The sequence below is a fragment of the Otolemur garnettii genome, unplaced genomic scaffold (assembly GCF_000181295.1).
Source record: "Otolemur garnettii isolate 467f Iridium unplaced genomic scaffold, OtoGar3 scaffold00003, whole genome shotgun sequence".
Classification (NCBI taxonomy): domain Eukaryota; kingdom Metazoa; phylum Chordata; class Mammalia; order Primates; family Galagidae; genus Otolemur; species Otolemur garnettii.
In genome coordinates this window covers 46,896,204-46,914,981 of record NW_003852398.1, presented here as the reverse complement: position 1 = coordinate 46,914,981, position 18,778 = coordinate 46,896,204, and the positions used below count along the sequence as shown (strand labels likewise).

Sequence of the window (18,778 nt, the reverse complement as noted above, 5' to 3'; positions counted from 1 at the left end):
TTTCCTCGGTCCTCCTGCGTGTGTCCAGTTGCTGACCAGTAGGGTCATCCAATGTGCTCCTTTCCTCAGTCCTCCTGGGTGTGTCCAGTCGCCCACCAGTAGTGTCGTCCAGTGTGCTCGTTTCCTCGGTCCTCCTGGGTGTGTCCAGTCGCCCACCAGTAGGGTCGTCCAGTGTGCTTGTTTTCTCGGTCCTCCTGGGTGTGTCCAGTCGCCCAGCAGTAGGGTCATCCAGTGTGCTCATTTCCTTGGTCCTCCTGGGTGTGTCCAGTCTCCCACCAGTAGGGTCGTCCAGTATGCTCGTTTCCTTGGTCCTCCTGGGTGTGTTCACTCGGCCAGCAGTAGGGTCGTCCAGTGTGCTCCTTTCCTCAGTCCTTCTGGGTGTGTCCAGTCTCCCACCAGTAGGGTCGTCCAGTGTGCTTGTTTCCTTGGTCCTCCTGGGTGTGTCCAGTCCCCCAGCAGTAGGGTCATCCAGTGTGCTCATTTCCTTGGTTCTCCTGCGTGTGTCTAGTCTCCCAGCTCTGTCCATCCACTGGCCCATTTGGCAGCCTTCCCAGGTGGACCCAGACGCCTCTGGACCTTCCTCCTTGCACAGGCCTGCCCCAGTGGCTGTTCTGTCTGAATTATCAAGGAAGGATGGAAAGAATTTTGTTTTATATTAAGTTGTAGTAAACATGTATTTTAGAGACTAAATTGGAATTTAAAGTTTTTGAATGAAAAATTAGCATTTTATAAATCATGTTATATTTTTATAATTCAGGTTTGACCTTATTAATACCTTATCTGCTGACTACCAAGAAAAAGTGGAAAGACTGTAAGATCAGAGTGTTCATTGGTGGAAAAATAAACAGAATAGACCATGACCGGAGAGCGTAAGTGCATTTTAAAATTGAAGGGCATTGATCTAGTGACACTTCATTTTCACATCATGGGCTTAAGAGAATAACTAGTAAAAATCGAGTTAAATATAACTTCATTTTCTTTAATTTAGTCTTCATGTTTAAGTTGTAGGTACTTAATTTTATTTAAATAAAACTTTTTTAAACATGTTAGCATTTAGAGGGTCCTCTTTAAATACTTGCAATGTTAAAATGTTAAGCAGCTTTTTTCCTTCTAATCGGGGAAGAAAGTACACAGAGATTACATATTCACGTATGGTGCGTTTTGTTGACTTCTAGACAGCAGGAGTGCAGGATGCCCTTGCTGCCCAGCCCCTTGGTCCTGTCTGTGCCGCTGCATCTTCCCTCTGCTTTCAGGGCTTCTCTCCTCTGCCTTCAGCGCCCAGGTCTCTTCTCTGATACTCCTGCGTGTATGTGTGGTACACATGGCTCCCTGGTTCACACTCGGAAAGCAGAGTGTGCTCCTGCACACGAGACCTCAGCAGCTTGTCCATTCTCCATCAGAGAAAGTCTAATTGCGATAAGGCCCCTGACATTTGTCCTCCTGCCCTTTCCCGTCTTATCTCCTGTTCCCCCTAGAATGCCCGATACTTGTTTACACTTCCACACATGCCCCAAACGTCCTGTGAGTTCAGGCTTCTGTACCTACGCTCATCTCTGAATCTTGTAAACAGCTCTTCTTGCCATTCCTGTGACCCGTTTAAATGCTCGATTCTGTAAGACCCAGCTCGGTTCTTCCACATGCCTTCCCCATTTTTTTTCACTTTGTCCCTTGACTACTTTCCTTCCTGAATCTGAATACACTGATACTGCCACTCCTCACATGATGGCCCATAGTATATTTTCTTAAATTTGAGTTTTATGGACCCTATAATGTTTAGCATTTAGTATAGGTAGATACTTGAATTCAAATAGATGTTTAATCATTTCTAATAATGAATTATGTAAGAAGTACTAGTAATGAATTTAATAGTTAAACCTGTAGCTTATCTGTTTTCTACTATCTCATATCTCAATGTTAAAAACTCATTTTATTAAAAATTCTGGATTTTTTCATTGCTTTTCTTGTGTGTATGTTTGTGTATTCAGTTTATCTTGAATGTTGCCACCAGTGATTGCCAACTTTGCCTCCAAAAGAGTACTTAGTGAGTAATCAGGCTCATGGGTGTTCCTTTTCCAGACTAATTCTAATTCTTCATCCCCCCCCCCAAAAAAAGCTGTAAAGTTAAGCAGCTATTAGCTGTATGTTCAGTTTGGCTCCCCAAATCATATTTGGATGTTGATATAAGCATTCTTCTTAAATGGAAGAATAATTTTTCATTTACTAGTTTTTACTGAAATCCATATATTTACCAATATAATTTGGTTAAAATTAGCTTAAAAAACACTAGTTGTCTCTCCATGCCCATGACGTTTCACTTAGAGGAGTGGAGGAAGGGGAAGTAAATTCACACCTGTGGGGTGTGGCGTGCGCTGTCTGGGTGGGGGGCATGCTTATGACCTTATTGACCCAATTTGTGCAGAAAACAAAGTATGTAAATAAAACATGGGTACCCCCTAATAATTCTGAAATAATAATTTTTAAAAACCCACCTGATTGTGCCCCCCCCCCCACCGCCCAGGAACCAGCACTAGTTGTCATTCGGATTTCATTCATAATGTCTTTACTCACTATTGGATAACAAGGAAAGATTCAGAGAAAGTAAAGAATGTAACAGTAGTCTCTGCTCAGGGAATTTAGGAGTCTGCTTGTGAATGAATGGTGTGAGTTAATTCAGATGGGCTCTGTTTATCACCAGATAGGCTTTTCCTGTAAACCACACTCTTAAGGCGTATGGATCCAGCCCGGGAAGGAAGGAACTCTGGGTGCTACTGCACATCTCTGTGTTTCTCAGTGTCATGCATTTCTGTTGTAGGATGGCTACTTTGCTTAGTAAGTTCCGGATAGACTTCTCAGACATCATGGTCCTAGGAGATATCAACACCAAACCAAAGAAAGAAAAGTAAGTTATTGGATAAACTATAAATTTCTGATACTTCTACAGATTTCATATTCAGACATAGATTCAGCTTAAACTAATTACCCAGGGTATTTTTTTCTGCTATTAATTACATGTGAAATTAGATATTTAAGCTTTAGCACTAATGCTTGCCATGCCTATCGCAGATATTGAAGTATACTCAGAGTTTTTTCAATTTTCAGAGAGGATTTCAATTACTACTTTATGTATAATTTCTGAAAATTGTTAATGCTAAAAATGATTCATTTCCCCCACATGCATTATAACCACTCAGTCCCTACACGAAATACCTATTATTTTCTACTGTTGTTTTATTTCTAATCTAAGAATTTGTATACAATAATTGCATTCAGAATTCTCTTAGCACAAATTCTTAGGATATTTTACCTGAGAATGGTATGTAGAGGTTGTTCTGTTCATTTTATCAAAGATAGTTTTTCTCAGATAAATGTTGAATAAATGATGAAGCTGATATAAAGAATTTATTTAAATAGAAAAGAGTAAGATTGTGAGACTTATAATCAGGGAGAGGTGGCTGCTATTATAAAACTATACATATCATGGACTTCACACCAGATTTGATACTGAAAAATGTTTTTCATTATTCATGGGGGGTTAGAATGTCATTAATTTATCCTAGTAAGGATCTTTGGATCTAGAAATTAATTCTGTATCTTTCTAAATTTTTAGTTTAGCCTTTTTCTCCCTTCAAAATGTTCTAGTGTATTTTCTTACACAACTTTCATTCATTGGTATTTGACCAGGGAAAGTCTTTGGATGTACTGAGCAAAGTAGCACAATTGGAGTTACAGTTCAAAGGCTTCATTTTGGCTACTTTGATAAAACTTATTCAGATTGGGGCAGGGTGGGCATAGAAGCAGGGGCATGTAATTTCCATGTAATAGGGAAAATGTAATAAGAAAAATAAAAAATAAGTAAAAACCTTATTTTCAGTGATTGAGACCGGAAGTATTTTGAATTTCAGATTTTGTTAGATTTAGGAATATTTGCATTATATATACTAGTTCAGCATCCTAATCTGGAAATCTGGAATTCAAAATACTCCAGTGAGCATTGTCTTTGAGCATCATATTGGTACTTAGAAAGGTCCAAATTTTGTAGCATTTGAAAATGCAGATGAGGGATACTCAGATTGTGTGCTCCGTATGATCCTACATTTCTAACTCTGCTTCAGAGGCTAGAAATTACCTTTTCTTTTCTTAATAAATTGCCAGTGATTGTTATAGTTGGGCTGTGGAAGGGAGCATAATAGATGAGAGCACTAAGTTTTCAGGTTTTAATTTATTGTTTAAGACTCAGATGTGTAATTCAGATAAGGGTAATGGTCGGTGGTCTCTTTTGTAAGTATTACAGCTTTTGATGAAATGATTGAGCCATACAGACTTCACGAAGATGATAAAGAACAAGATATTGCAGATAAAATGAAAGAAGATGAACCATGGCGAATAACAGATAATGAGCTTGAACTTTATAAGACAAAGGTATTCTTTTCTTCTACCCTTCATTAATCTTTAGTGTTGTTATTTAAAATTCTTAAGACATAAATATCAAAAACTCTAAATTTAAAATGCAAGGGAGCCATTGTGTAAATTAAATCTACTTCAAGTTATTGGAAGAATTTCCATGTAATAGGAAAAATGTAATAAGAAAAATAAAAAACAAAAAGAAGTGCACTTCAGGAGGACAGAAAACAGGTGTGCAGCTACTTGGGTGTGGAGGGGAGGGTGAAAGAGAAGAATCTGGCCCAGTGACCAGGCCAAGTCTAGATGTGTGTGTGTGTGTGTGGATAGTGGAAATAATTACTTTTTAAAAATAGGAAACATATTTTTATGACATCAAATTAATTTGATTTCATTGTCTACTTATAATTTTATGACTCATGCTAGATTCTAAAAGATTCTGATTTTCAAGTGGCCTGGAAATGACTTTGTCCTGTTTCCTTTTCCAGACATACCGTCAGATCAGGTTAAATGAATTATTAAAGGAACATTCAAGTACAGCTAATATTATTGTCATGTAAGTAATATCTGTATTAAGATTTTATTACTGTTTATTTTATGATAATGTACTTTGAATCAATTTTTATTCCAAGTACATGTCTATGTAGTATCCATAATGAGTTATTAGTTATAAGAAAAAAAGAAGTTTTTTGAATATACTGTAAGATTTTGGGGAGAAATCATCTAAATTAGGAGGAGAGACAAACAGAAATATTAACCTAAGTATGTCTGAATCTAAGGAATTCTTTATCATAGTAGGTTATTCTAAAAACTTTTCTTTATCCTCCTTCTTACTTTTTCAAAATTTCTTAGCTTTGTAAACATTATGACACAGCCATTAAAGGATAAGTGAGGTGGGTGTTCTTATGTTAAAATTTGGATCCTGGACAGCTTCCTTATGAAAATAACTGCAGAAAGTTATTTAGAGGATTAAATTTAAATACTGATTTCTGCGTGAATCCCACTCACAGCTTTCCTCACACACAAAGTTTATATATGGACACATTGTCCTCAAGTTAAATATAGGTGCTGAGTGCCTACTTTGGCTCTTCCTCTATATTAATAAAGTACGTTACCTAGATGTCACTTGAACCCAAATTTTCATAGTTCTGAAGCCTGTGTCCTTAATAGATAAGGAAAGCTCAGGTCTTCAGAAAACCATGTCAAATGATGAAAAGAAGTGACATTAAAGGATTGTTGTTAATTTCACAGCAGACATTTAATAAAGCAGTATGTCTCAAGTTCTGCTGATGATAATCAGATACCTATAATGGAAAACACTAAAGCATAGAAATTTAGAAAAAAACTTCACTCTGCATAGTAAATACCCACTATACCATCACCTGTAAGTAGAAACTAAAACTCAGAAAGATAGAAGAATTTCTTATCCATGGTTCTAAATTCCATTTTCTGAATTCCGATACAAACATCTCTTTCTCCTAAAAAAATTCTACAGAGGGTAACAAAAATATATATATGCATTTTAAGAAAGGAAAAACTGTATTAAAATTGTAATAATTGGCTCAGCGCCCATAGCTTAGTAGCTGAACATCAGTGACAGCAATAACACAAAAATAGACAGGTATCATGGCAGGCACCCGTAGTCCCAGCTACGTGAGCGGCTGAGGCAAGAGAATTGCTTAAGCCCAAGAGTTTGAGGTTGCTGTGAGCTGTGATGCTACAGCACTCTACTGAGGGTGCATAGTGAGACTCTGTCTCCAAAAATATTGTAGTAATCTATACTGATAATGTTTGTCTTGTATCTCTTATAATTGTCTAAGTCAAACGTAGCTTGAATATTATAATTTTAATATAGTTTTTTCCTTTTCTTCAAATGTGTATACATTTTTTGGCACTCTGTATTCTCATTGAAGAAGGGAGAATTTTGGATTTAGTGTTAGATGCCAAATGTATTATGGTTTATAGGAATATTTACTGTTCTTATGAACAGATTTTAAAATATCTTTTGTTTACAGTTGAAAACATGCAGTAGTGCTGTGATTGTTTAATATAGTCAACCCTGCATCAAAGTGTTTTGGTCAATGATGGACTGCATATATGACAGTGGTTCCTTAAGATTATGTGATAGTGTGTTTTTATGTACCTTTTCTTTTTTATAAGGATATAAAAGTATATGTTGATTGTATATTACAGTGAGGAGGTAGAGTGGAGAAGAGATGAGTAGTAGAGAAGAAAGCCGAGAGCAGGTAGTGAGAGGAAGAAGGATGGGGACAGAGAGAATGGCCAGGCATCCTGGCTCCCGCCTGCCATCCCTCAGCAAGAAAGGAAGGATGCCCTGTACCTTTTCTATCTGTAGACACAAATACTTCCCTTTGTGTTACAGTTGCCTATGGAATTCCATACGTGAGTGACACACTGTGTGGTTTTGTAGCTGGGGCAGTAGCCCGGGCACCAGCCAGCCCGGGTGTGTAGTGGGCTGTACCACCTAGATGTGTGTAAGTGCACAGTGTTTTGCACAAGGGGAAAATTGCCCTGTGGCACATCCCATCGTTAGGTGACACACAGCTGTAGTTGGGATCCTGTGTGGAGTATTTCCCCATGCTCAGAAGTGTTCTGTAATTATAAATTATTGTAAATTCTAGTTACTGTTATTTATAATTTTTGTTACATTTTATCTTTCTCAATTTAAATGCATTACTCAATTTCTTTTCTCTTTTGGATACCAGGAGTCTCCCAGTTGCACGGAAAGGTGCTGTGTCTAGTGCTCTGTATATGGCATGGTTAGAAGCTCTATCTAAAGACCTCCCACCAATCCTCCTCGTCCGTGGGAATCATCAGAGCGTCCTTACCTTCTATTCGTAAATGTTCTACACGATGGACGGTCCTCCAGAGTGGTACTTCAGTGCCTAGTGAAGTAAACTGAAATCTTCAATGACATTAACATCACAATGGCGAATGGTGACTTTTCTTTCACTATTTCATTATTTTGAAAGCACACAGGAAAGTTGCTCCATTGATATGTGTATGGAGACTTCAGTTTTAGTCAATTCCATATCTCAATCTTAATGAATGGTGGTGATTCTTGGACTGAAGTTCACGAGAGTAGTTTTCCTTTGCTACTTGAATAGCAATAAAAATGTGTTATTTTTTGATTGATGAAAGGAGTACAAAAAGCCTTTAGCCTTGAGGTGCCTTCTGAAATTAACCAAATTTCATCCATATATCCTCTTTTATAAATTTGTAGAATGTCAAACTTTGCCTTCAGCTGTTAATCTTTGTTTCTAGTCTTTTCCACTTTAAGACAAAATGGACACTGCTTTTCTTCTTCCATTGACCAATTAATGTTGAGTACTGTATGTTTTCTATTCCTTTTTTAAAGGTATCTGTTAGGTATTAAAGGTGAAAATTAGGGCAAGTTAATGAAAAATGGTAACCAAAAAGTGACCCCAAGGTTAAGTTTGTATGAGTACATGTAAGTGTAGTTAAGATAAAAAGCCCTGAAATACCTTTTTAATCTCCTCTGATTGGCTATTATTTCAGTCTTCATTATTATCCAATACTTACAATGTACCATGCTGAAAAATTACATGTCATTTTTTAAATAAGATCATTTGTATTTATTTGAAGAGAAATCTGTCCTAATTTAGAATTCCCCTCAAATCTGAGGGACTGATAAGAAATGCTAACAGATTTTTTTCTGGAGGAAATTTGGACAAAGCAATGTCATTTAATAGAATATTTCAATAAACAGTAAGTGGAATTTCACTATATTGTACCATCCTTTATAATCATTAAAGTAATGTTTCATCAAATGGTTAAATGGACCACTGGTTTCTTAGTGAAATGTTTTTAGGCTTAATTCATTCAGCTGTCCAGTACACTTAGTCTTAATACACTCAGGTTTGAACAGATTATTCTGAACATTTAAATTTAATCCATTCTTAATACTTTAAAACTTTTGTGTTAAGAAAAACTGCCAGTTTGTGCTTCTGAAATGTCCATTTTGACATCCTAGTCTACTAGTACGATTTCGACAGTGCATATGTACTGTTTCTAAAAGCTTTATATACAGTTATTAATGTGAAGTTTTTCATTTTTTTATTCAAGGAAGGATTTCCTAAAAACATTTCAAGGGATTTATGTCTACATGTCTGTATGTGTGTGTGTATGTATATGCACACACAGATGCATATGTGTACATGTAATGAAATTTATGTTGCTGGTGTTTTGCATTTTAAGGTGATTAAGATTCATTTGATTTTTTTTGTTGTTGTTTAGTAAATGTAAGTTTAAAATCGGATTGACAGGTACTGGTTTCATGGAGAACAAAGGTGATCATTTGAAGGGCATGCTGTAATTTTACAGTTATCCAATTAAAAGATGGAAAACATTTCATAGAAAATACTGCTCAGTGGGTTCTTCGGCCCGAGTCTTCATGGTGTAGAATTTATGCAGGTTTTCGTGTATCTTGATAGAAATCTAAAAATTCTTCTTTGCCATGGTGCAGAATTGGGCTGCGTGAGTACAGACTCAGTATAAATTGGAAGTCTGATTATTCAGAATATTAAGAAAATGAAGAAACTAATTTTCTGGAAAAAATTTTTCTACATTACAATTCATAGCATTGTTCCATTTATTGCTGGTTTTGCAGTGTTGAGGAGGAAAGACAGCAGAAATACTCAGTAAACAATATCATGTGTGAACTTTCTGAATGGATACTAGGGCATGGACTACGTGCTGCTATCTTGAAATGTGCACAGGTACACTTAATTTTGTTGTTGAGGTTTTTTTTTTTTTTTTTTTTTTTTTTGTTTGTTTTTTTGAGTTTTTCCCATTCAGGAAAACATCATTGTGGTCTATACTACAGGAACCAAATGTCATGCGTTATACATGTGTGTATAAAGTACATAAAATATATCTAAATATGCATTAATGTGGGGAGGGTAATATTGTCTGTGAAATAATGTAAGAAGCTTTTCACTTAAAAAAAAAATTGTATTACTTTCACTTAACACTAGACACCAGGTCAAAAATTTTCAAGGATGTTGTAGTGCTCTAATAAATTTCAACGATTAATTCTTAGAGATGTTAGCTAGCGTTGAAGTTATTGTACTTTATTTATGCTGAATTTTGATTATTTTGATGCCAAATTTTTTTTAGTCCTAATCATTGGTGATAACTTGGAAATAAATAATTACGCAATGGCATTTGGCAGTTTATTATTCCTATAGGTGAGAATTCAGTGGGTCGAGGGAGAATGGTGGTGTTAAGCTGATTATAACAGTTCCTGAAATCAAATATTTATTTGTTACATTACTTCATTTGTATTTTAGGTTTCCTTTTACATTCTTTTTATATGCTTTCTGACATTGCATATTTTTTAAAACTATAGAAATAATTTAAAGATTTGAGCTCTGGTGGATGATTATCTACTAAGTTTGAAAATGTAATATTTTGATAATACTGTACTATAACTGTCACAGATGCTTTTCTAATGTTTTAACTTTGAGAATTGCAGTCGCTGCTTTGTACAGAAGTTACTGCAATAAAGGAAGTGGATTCATTAAAACTATTTTATGTCTGCTCTTCTGTCTTACCTTTTCATGAGTCTATGCCAACTTTGTGATTTACTATCATTGAGACAACTGTTCCATTAATGTCTGAGTCCTTAAGAAGGCTCTTACCTTACTATTTGTAAACAGGTACTTGAAATCCTTCATCATCCCTGAGCCTTTGGAATAATCACTATTGGTACTAACAGTATGAGGGAACTGTGTAAGATGCACATCGTTGATTGTTAAAAAATGACTTACCTTTGCTGCTGGATCTGTGGGTCAGATCCCTCATGTATGAATGAGCAAACTAGAAGATTAAAAGAGATTCATAATCCCTGAATGTCATCTGATTCTTTTCTCCCCAAGATTTTTGGCTAAGCTGATTTTAGTTTTATGAAGCATTTTAACTGTCTCATTTGAACATTACAGTAGGTGTGGTATATATGTAGGACAGTTATTTATCGCTTTTCTTTTTGAGAAAGCAGCTTGGAGCAGTGTAGGGAGTTTCCCAAGGTCATGTAGTAAATCAACAAAGGATGTTGGCCTAGAGCCCAGGTCTTTCACCTCCAGGGATCTCTCCATTATGGTTTACTGCTGCCTGATCCGTAAGGGAGACAAGTGGGATTTATGGGTCATTTTTAACTACTCATCCTTATCTTTCTAGCAAGTGTGTTCTCAGGTAATACAGATTACAGTTAAAAATGCAGATTGGTGATAGCATGCTTTCTATAATAAGTCTGAAATTAAATCTTAGGGGCCTACTGAATTTTTTGCTTCTTGCTTATTCTCACACAAGCTATTATTATTAAGGTCGTTTTATTTCTTTGGGACGTTAAAAGAAAATTCAAAGGCAACTATAGCTGTGACATTTTCTAATACCAGACCAGTTTTCAAAACAGGAATGTAAGTAACTTGGAGCTATTAGGGGTTTTTTGTTGTTGTTGTTCATTCACTAGATCTTTTTGTTACCTCTTCAAGTACCAAAAGGATGTTTGTAGGATCAAAGGACACAGATGGTAGTCTGATGTTTAATTTGGGGGGTAAAGATAGTACAAGTTCTAGGAAATACTCCATAGAAAATACTGTTTAGTTTAGCCACTTCAAATAGTAAATACATGAAATGTGCTGGTTAATCAATTTGACATACTTTTTTTGTAGAGTACTCAAAACAGCTAAAGATCTAAGTTCTTTGCCCTTTGTGGAATCTGGTGGCAGTGCTCATAGAATTGTTTCACATGTGTGATAGGCATTTCAGACAGTCTATTAAATGATAGTTTTAAGAACTTCTCTCCCCTTTGAATCTACCACTGAATTTTGGGTTAGACAAAGTAGAAGCTTGAAACTACTGTTCTAGGGAAAACATGAATATCTCTGAATTAGTCAGTCCCTGTGGCTGCTGTCCTTACAGATCAAGAACTCGTTCCCCAAAATAATAGTGCATTGTCAGTACCTATCATTTGTTCTACTATTCTATCATATGGATGTAAATTACCAATGTATTCTACCCATAGCTACAGATGAAAATAAGGGTTTTTTTAAATTCACAAAACAAGATCAGTGCTCCATGGATATTGAATGTTAAAAAAAAAAAAAATGAATACTTGCCAGAATTTCCTTGGAATAAGACTGAAGCCTTTGCGGTGGATGATTGTGGAGGATTTATCCTGGAAGAGTTAACTTGTCTAAAGAAGGGGAGTTTATCAGGTGATTTTATATCCAACTCTCATATCGCTAATAAGAGATAAGCAAAAAAGAATTTGAAAATTAGGCAATGTTGATATATTTACATATGGTACGCATATTCTGGAAGATAGGAACTTTTAGAAGATATGATTGACTATACTTGTTCTTTTATATTCTAAATAAAATTAGGCTCTAAGCCATTTTTTTGAAGGGGGTAGTCACAACATGAAAAGGAACAGTCTGTCTATAGGTGTTTAAATGACCAAGAATCTACATGTTATAACATTTTTGTTTAAGCCATGAAAACTCTTTTACATTCCTAAGAAATTAATAATTAAGAAATTTAGAAGGGTAACAAGAACAATTGTGAAAGTGGTGCGGGTAGCAGTGAGATAGAAAATTATGTTCTAGGATTGTCAAGATTTGCTTTTTTTTGGTCAAGACAGAGTCTTACTTTATCTCCCTCTGTAGAGTGCTATGGCGTCACACAGCTCACAGCAACCTCCAACTGGGCTTAGGCAATTCTCTTGCCTCCGCCTCCCAGTAGCTGCATTTTTATTCTTAAGAGACTCATAGTCCTATTGCCTGGTGGGAAGTAGTGATTTGGGAAGGATGGAAGTCAGGTTTTTCTGAAATTTTGGGTCCCTTCATACAAGCAGCATCTTCCCTTTGCTACATGGTGGCATTCTCAGAGCTGGAACCTGGGTCTCGTGTGTGATCTGTTTCTCTGTGGCTTTTCCATCCTTAAAGATAATCCTTTGCTTACTATCCCTGCACCTGCGAGTTGAGTATTATTGACATAAATTTCATCCTTGTTTTTTCCACAAAATTGATAGTAAGGAAGCACAGGTGTATTGTGTATTGAAACATTGACTAAAACAGTGGCTCTCAACCTATGGCGCGCACCAGAATGAACTGGAGGGCGTGTAGAAACACACGTTACTCCTGCCACAGAAACTCTGTTCTAGGTGAAATCTCCTTCATGTACGCTGCTGCTTTCCAGTAGAACCTTTCCTTCTCTGTGGTTGCCTTGTTCTTTCCTCCATGGTTTACACGTATTTCCATTTCCCCATAATACTAGCTAGGAATTCAAATCCTCACCCCCTTTCCAAAGTCCTCAGTGTTTTCCCTTCATATCAGTTAGGTCTTGGTCAGTGGCAGGAATAGAACCCAAAGCTACGGAGAAAGGAAGTCTGGAAAGGCCTCTGAGATGAGGGACTCGGAGCCGTGTCATGGAGCTCTGTCTCTGTCTTCCCTTCTCTTTGGCTTGCCGCTTGAGGCCTGACGGGGCTTCCAGTTAGACGGTCAGTGCACAGTGTGCTCTGTGGCTTCTGAAAAGGAAACCAGTAGCTTAGCAACAACTGCAGTCAAAATGGTGGTGTGTCTCGGCAAGTGTGGGCAGCAATGTGAGCCCCAGTTGGCTCGGTGTGAGAAATGTGGTCCCCTGATTCAGCTGTGTCATTGATTAGACATGAATATTTGCCGATTTGACACACAGTGAATTCTCCATTTAGGGAAAAAAAAAAAGATTTTTATCATTGAAAGGAAGAGGCAGTGGCTAGGAAAACTAAACCAATGGATTTCCCCGGAATTGCCCTAAGCAGTAATTGTGTCCCACATTTAACTGAAAATGAGAGAAAACCCTAAGCCATTTGCCTCCTTTGGAAGACTGTAGTTACAAGTTACAGGAACATGGGGTGTGCATCCAGCACCTTTATGGTGATCAGCTCCAGGTAGGACTTCTCGTTCAGCGCCCTATGAATAGCCAAATCATACCCCAATTCACCTTACAGTGACTGATGTTGATTGAATGCCTCTGTGTACCAGATACTCGGCATTTTTTGCTTCATTTCATCCTCACAACTATGAGGTAGATTCAGTAATCTCCATTTCTCAGATGGGAACACAGGCATTAAATCCAGGTCACATAATGCAAAGCCAGGGTCCAGATTCAGGAAGTGTAACTGTACCTCATACTCTTAACCACTCAGCTACACTGCTCCAAATTTACCTCTAATTACTTAGAAAGGAAACAGGGAAATTCGTTAGAAGAACACTCATTTGGAAAGGAGAGAAGAGGAAGCACTGGCCTTCCAGTGAGTTCCATGGCTGCATGCACAGATTCCCCTTCTGATGACCACACACTGGTTGTTGCTGAGGGCGGCCCAGAGGTCTGACTACTGCAGAGAATTCTCAGAATCTTGTTCCCAGGCTAGAGGTTTCTTTACTAACCAATTGCTAGCTGGTTTGACTTTGGGTTTTTCAGGGCTTGTAAGGAACTCCAGCAACACTGGAAGTCTGATTCTTGATCTGCTCCTATATTTTCTTTCTCTTACCGCCCCCCCAACACACTCCATTCTGCAATCTTCAGTGTACTGGCTGCAGTGATCTGGCAGAGATCCTCTTCCCTGCCCCAGGCTGCAGCCAGGTGCTTTATGATGGTGGTAGGCAAAGGCATTCTAACACCATCACAGGAGGTCACCGGGGCGCTTTAAAATCACTTGTCACCATAGCACTACACAGTTTTTCACAAGTCTAACAGTTTTTCCTTCCATTATTTCTTAAGTTGTGTACCAGCTAGTCAGCTTCCAGTTGGGAACGTATCATTCAAATAATACATACAGCAAATACTAGGTAGGATTCTACAATGAAGGATCTAACACCCCCGGCAGGAATGGTGGGTTCATCCTTCATACTGTTTTCCTCCAACCCAACTGGAATCACTGAAATGGTTTGATTGACGTTGTCTTCATGACCTTGTCACTGCCCCCACCACCCTCCAGCAGAATGTGTATACTGGAGGCCAGTTCCTGTACGACTGTGCTGGATTGCTTTCACCCAGAAGGGTGCGCAGAGCAGGGGTGCCCGGGAGGGGCTGTCAGGAGGCTCCCAGTTCTCAGGCCCCTTTCTGGTCCTGGTCCTGTCTGGGCTACTCTCTACTCCAGTGATTTTTCAACCCATTTGCCATGAGAGGATCTTAGTTGTGCCTCAAAAATTTTTAAAGATTATTTCTTTAAGTATTTTCAAAAGTAGTTTAAAGCACAGTAAGTATATTCTTTTTTTGTACTCCTTTCTTTGATCCACATAATTTAAGTGTGCCACAGAAGTTCAACTACAGGTTCAAGTGGGCTGTGAGATTTTAAAAGGTGGCAAAACACTGCTCTACTCTTGTGGATTGGGATTCTGAAGTGCTAGAAGGGCCTTTGATGGTTCAGTTTCATCCAGTACGTTTTCTAGCTGCTAAAGAAGGTCCTGTTGCTTTGTTTTGTTATGTTTTAAGCAAAACCACTTATTTTCCCCTTTTTACTTTCACAAGGGCCAGCCTACCTGGAAGGACAGACTTTTTTACATGATTCTTGCTGAATACTCCAGAAATAGCCAACAGCATGTCAAATTATAATTTTCCAAAAGTTAAAGACAAGAGCATGCAAGTAGAGTAAGTAAGTAGAGAGATTTATTTGTGAGAGAACCAGTTAGGCGGCAAAACCAGCTCAGAGAAGGATGGAGAAAGGGGGTTTGTGGCTTTCTCCAGGAAAGGTATTTTGAATCTTTGGCTAAGACACAGATCTTAACCTTTAGATTATCTTTTTGACTGGTCAGAAAATATTTACATCTGTAACAGAGTAAAACATGTTAACTTTTTAGAGACAAAGCCCTCAAGGGTGAGGAGGGAAGTCAGATCCCTAGATCAGTCGTTCTAAGGTGTGACATGGGGCCTCCAGGGCAGTGCCAAGAATCTTCCTGGGCTTCTGCAAAGCCAAGTCGGCTTTCATAATATTAAAATGGTAGTTGCCTTTTCACTCATTCTTTCCCAAGCATACAGTGGTGTCTTGCAGAGGTTAGGTGACATCTGATGACATCCCTGTTTCAGGGGCTAATGGGACCTGTGAAGCACTGTGACACTCCATCTGCCCTCCACTAACTAAACACTGAAGAGATCTGAAAACATACTGAACTATGCCTACCTTCCTAACTGTAGTCTTTGACAAGTGTACTTTAAAACAATACTTTATATTTACATGTGTTGGATTTGTTATTTTTAATGACAATAAACATTTTTAAAATTTCTCAGCTTTGACATCTAATGTGGTATATTAACAGGTCTCTCTCTCTCTCTCTCACACACACACACACACACACACGAGGATCTTTTAATTTTTAAAAGTGTAAAGGGTATTGAGATCAAAAAGTTTGCGAACTGTACCTGCTGCCCTAGCTTTATAATCCTCAGGTCAGACTGTTAAATAAGGCTGTGGCATGAGACTGAAAAGTATCTGCCACCTGTGTCGTCCTAGTCTAAGTTTGAAGTGGTTTTTGTTTTTTGTTTTCTTAATGAGCACCTGACCTCTGATGTTCTTCCAAGCTGCTGTGAAGCTCCACATTCAGTGAGCACATGGTCTGTGCTGGAAGTTGGTAAAGTGCTCACAGCCTCATCACTCAGCCTTTCACTAGGGCCTAAAAAGATGGCTTCTTCCCCTCCAGGGGTGAGGGAATACTTACTGCTCTGTGCAGTCTTTTACTTGCAGAACCCCCATTCCTGGGTAATCGTTTCAGAATGGATGAGTGGAAAGGGATGGCATTTTCTAGAAGGATATGGAAGAGTTCACAGATTCAAAAGAATTGGACCCCTCAGCTTCAGGAAGGACAGGAGCAGTGTCCTTCCAAGGCCAGCAGGATGGGAGCAGTCCAAGCTAGTTTGCAGGCCATCAGGGGTTTCATTATCCGTAGAGATTTTTATGTGAAACTGACTAAAAGTCTGTTTTTGTTATCCCCATGCTTTGGCAATTCAAAAATACTGTAAGTAGAGGAAACCCCTTCACAGACCTCAATTCAAAGCAGAAGTCTTGAGGAATCTACTCAGCTCATGGACAACTGGGCTCCAGCTACCCGGCAGCCCTGTGTAACCACACATAGGATTCAGGTTTCTAGAAAACTCGAGACACGTACCCATCCCTGGACCAATCACTTTGTCAGGCAGCTGAGGTATTGTGCCACCTAAACACACTGAATGGGGAAGGGACAGCACCCCAAAGAATAAAAGGTGCTCTTCTGCCTTCAGCATTGGTCCCAGGGACCAAGCCCCCAATCTGCTTTGAAGAATGGTCGAGATTGTGGGAGTTGACAATTTTATTCTTCTTAAGCTTTTGGGTGGGGAGGTGAGGGAGAAAGTTGGGGAGCTTATTTTCTGTGTTCAGTTTCACTTGTCATGTCACTAAATAGCTAAGAATGTTTCATCAACACTGTTGGTAAGAAAGGCAAAATGTCTTGTTAGCAGAACTGAGATTGCCTTCTGGGGTTAGCCAAGCAAGCTACCCTTACCATGCGTGACAGAGTCTATTCTTAGTACTTAAGATGAAAATCACAGGCTCTGGAGCCAAACTGCTCAGATTCCAATTCTGGTGCTGTCACTTGCAAGTGAACTTGTCTTTGCCTCAGTGTTCGTATCTGCAAAATGGGATTAATAAAGTAGCCACTTTACTGGTTACTGTGAGGATTAAATGCAGACAGTTTACTAAAGTTTGAAGTAGTGCCTGGTTTGTAGGGAGCATTTACACCGTCCACTATAATGATAATGATGAGAGTGCTCTATTAGCATTTGGTTAAAGGGTTATGTTTACTTTATTGGCTTGCTACCTGTTCTCTGTCATTCGCTCGATGTGTATCTAGGGAGAAAAGTAGACAGATGGACAAATGAATAGCAATACGTTCTGTTCAAATACCCACACTGGGAAAAGTGTTGTGGGAGGCAGAGGAGCAGTGAGATGGAGCAAGGAGGGTTCTCCTGGTGGAAACACTGGGGTTGAGTGTTAATGAGGTAGGCATTTGCCCTGCAGAGAGATGGGAGTGAGGTAGGAGGAGAACATTCTAGAAGAAAGAAGCAGCATATCTAAAGACAAATAATGGCGCATGTGTTGTGAATATAAAGTACCTGGCAAGAATGGATGGGGAAAATGTTCTAAGGTTGGCAGATTATCAGTGACCTTACATAACAGGTTAGAATTGGTCCATGATACTTAGAAGCCAGAAAAGCCACCACATTTCCATAGTATTATAATTTGAATCTAGCTTAGCCCACACCCACAGCGTTGGCAGCAAGTACAACCTCATCAGGAGCCATGCTCTCTGGTCTGCCTTTGGAATCTGGTTGATGAAGTAGCCCAGGGAACTAGGGGGAGCCCTTGGATCTTTGGTCCACAGTCGCTGGCTGCTGCTTTAGGTACGGGGGCTTCTTGCCCAGGTTCCAGCATTTGATTGAAAGGTGAGCAGTTCTGCAGGTTAAACTCACCCGTCCTGGTGTTTTTAGGAGGTTCCAAAGCTCCACAGCTGTCCGCATCTCAAAGCCCTGTGCGCAGGGCTTATCACAACTCATTAGCAGCAATCCTCTCGTCCTTTCTCCTTAGGGTAGTGTATGCTTCCCACACTAGGGGGCAGCCTTGCCCAAATTTTGAACAAGCTCTAAACTTTCCTTGCTAGTGTCTTCATGGCCCTGGGGAAACGCAGGAAAGCTCAGCGCGGAGGCTCTCTAGCTCACAAGAACATCTGCTTTTCCTACAATATCTGCATCTAGTTTGCAATGCTTCTTTAGACATGCAACAGCAGGGTCTTCTCTCACCAAATAGGCAACGTGTCCTTTTCCTAAAGCGATTAAAAACTCTGGTTGACTTTTCCTACTGTGTTGCATCTGAGTCTCAGCAGCTCACCCTGTTAACCCTGGCGTGCCATGCCCAACAGAGGCTTCAAGAAGCATAGTGTGGACGTTCCTTCGTTAGTCCCCAGCTAATGTGGGAGGCGGGGCAGGGCATTGGTGACGTCAGTATTTCAGGTGAGAGATGATGGGGGCTTGAAACAGAAAGAATCGAAAGGAGAGTTTAGATTCAGAAAACACAGAGAAAGAATTTTAAAATTAAAGAAGATGTGGTAGGGACGGAAGGAAGGAAGAGGGATGAGATGAAGATAACATCTAAGTTTCTAGGCGGATGCTGAAATTAACAACACAGGTTTGGGTAAAGGTGTGAAGGAGGTGGGAGAGGATGATGGTTGGAATATGAGTTAGAGGTAAGATGCAGAATCTGGAGCTCATGCCAATTCGCTCAGGAACTGCTGAAATAATTTACCAATAAAGTCATGGGGACCCAAACCCC

At 39.0% G+C, this 18,778-nt stretch overlaps 1 protein-coding gene across 1 annotated transcript in view; it reads left to right on the top strand.

Annotated features, from left to right (window-relative positions):
• SLC12A2 (solute carrier family 12 member 2) overlaps positions 1 to 7,413 on the top strand; it is a 90,728-nt gene extending 83,315 nt beyond the window's left edge. Inside the window, exons 23-27 of the mRNA XM_023514764.1 lie at positions 758 to 869; positions 2,813 to 2,899; positions 4,284 to 4,419; positions 4,887 to 4,954; positions 7,125 to 7,413. Coding sequence (XP_023370532.1) covers positions 758 to 869; positions 2,813 to 2,899; positions 4,284 to 4,419; positions 4,887 to 4,954; positions 7,125 to 7,260 — 539 coding nt within the window. The 3' untranslated portion in view covers positions 7,261 to 7,413. The remainder of the gene's footprint in view (positions 1 to 757; positions 870 to 2,812; positions 2,900 to 4,283; positions 4,420 to 4,886; positions 4,955 to 7,124) is intronic.
• Positions 7,414 to 18,778: the final 11,365 nt, after the last annotated feature.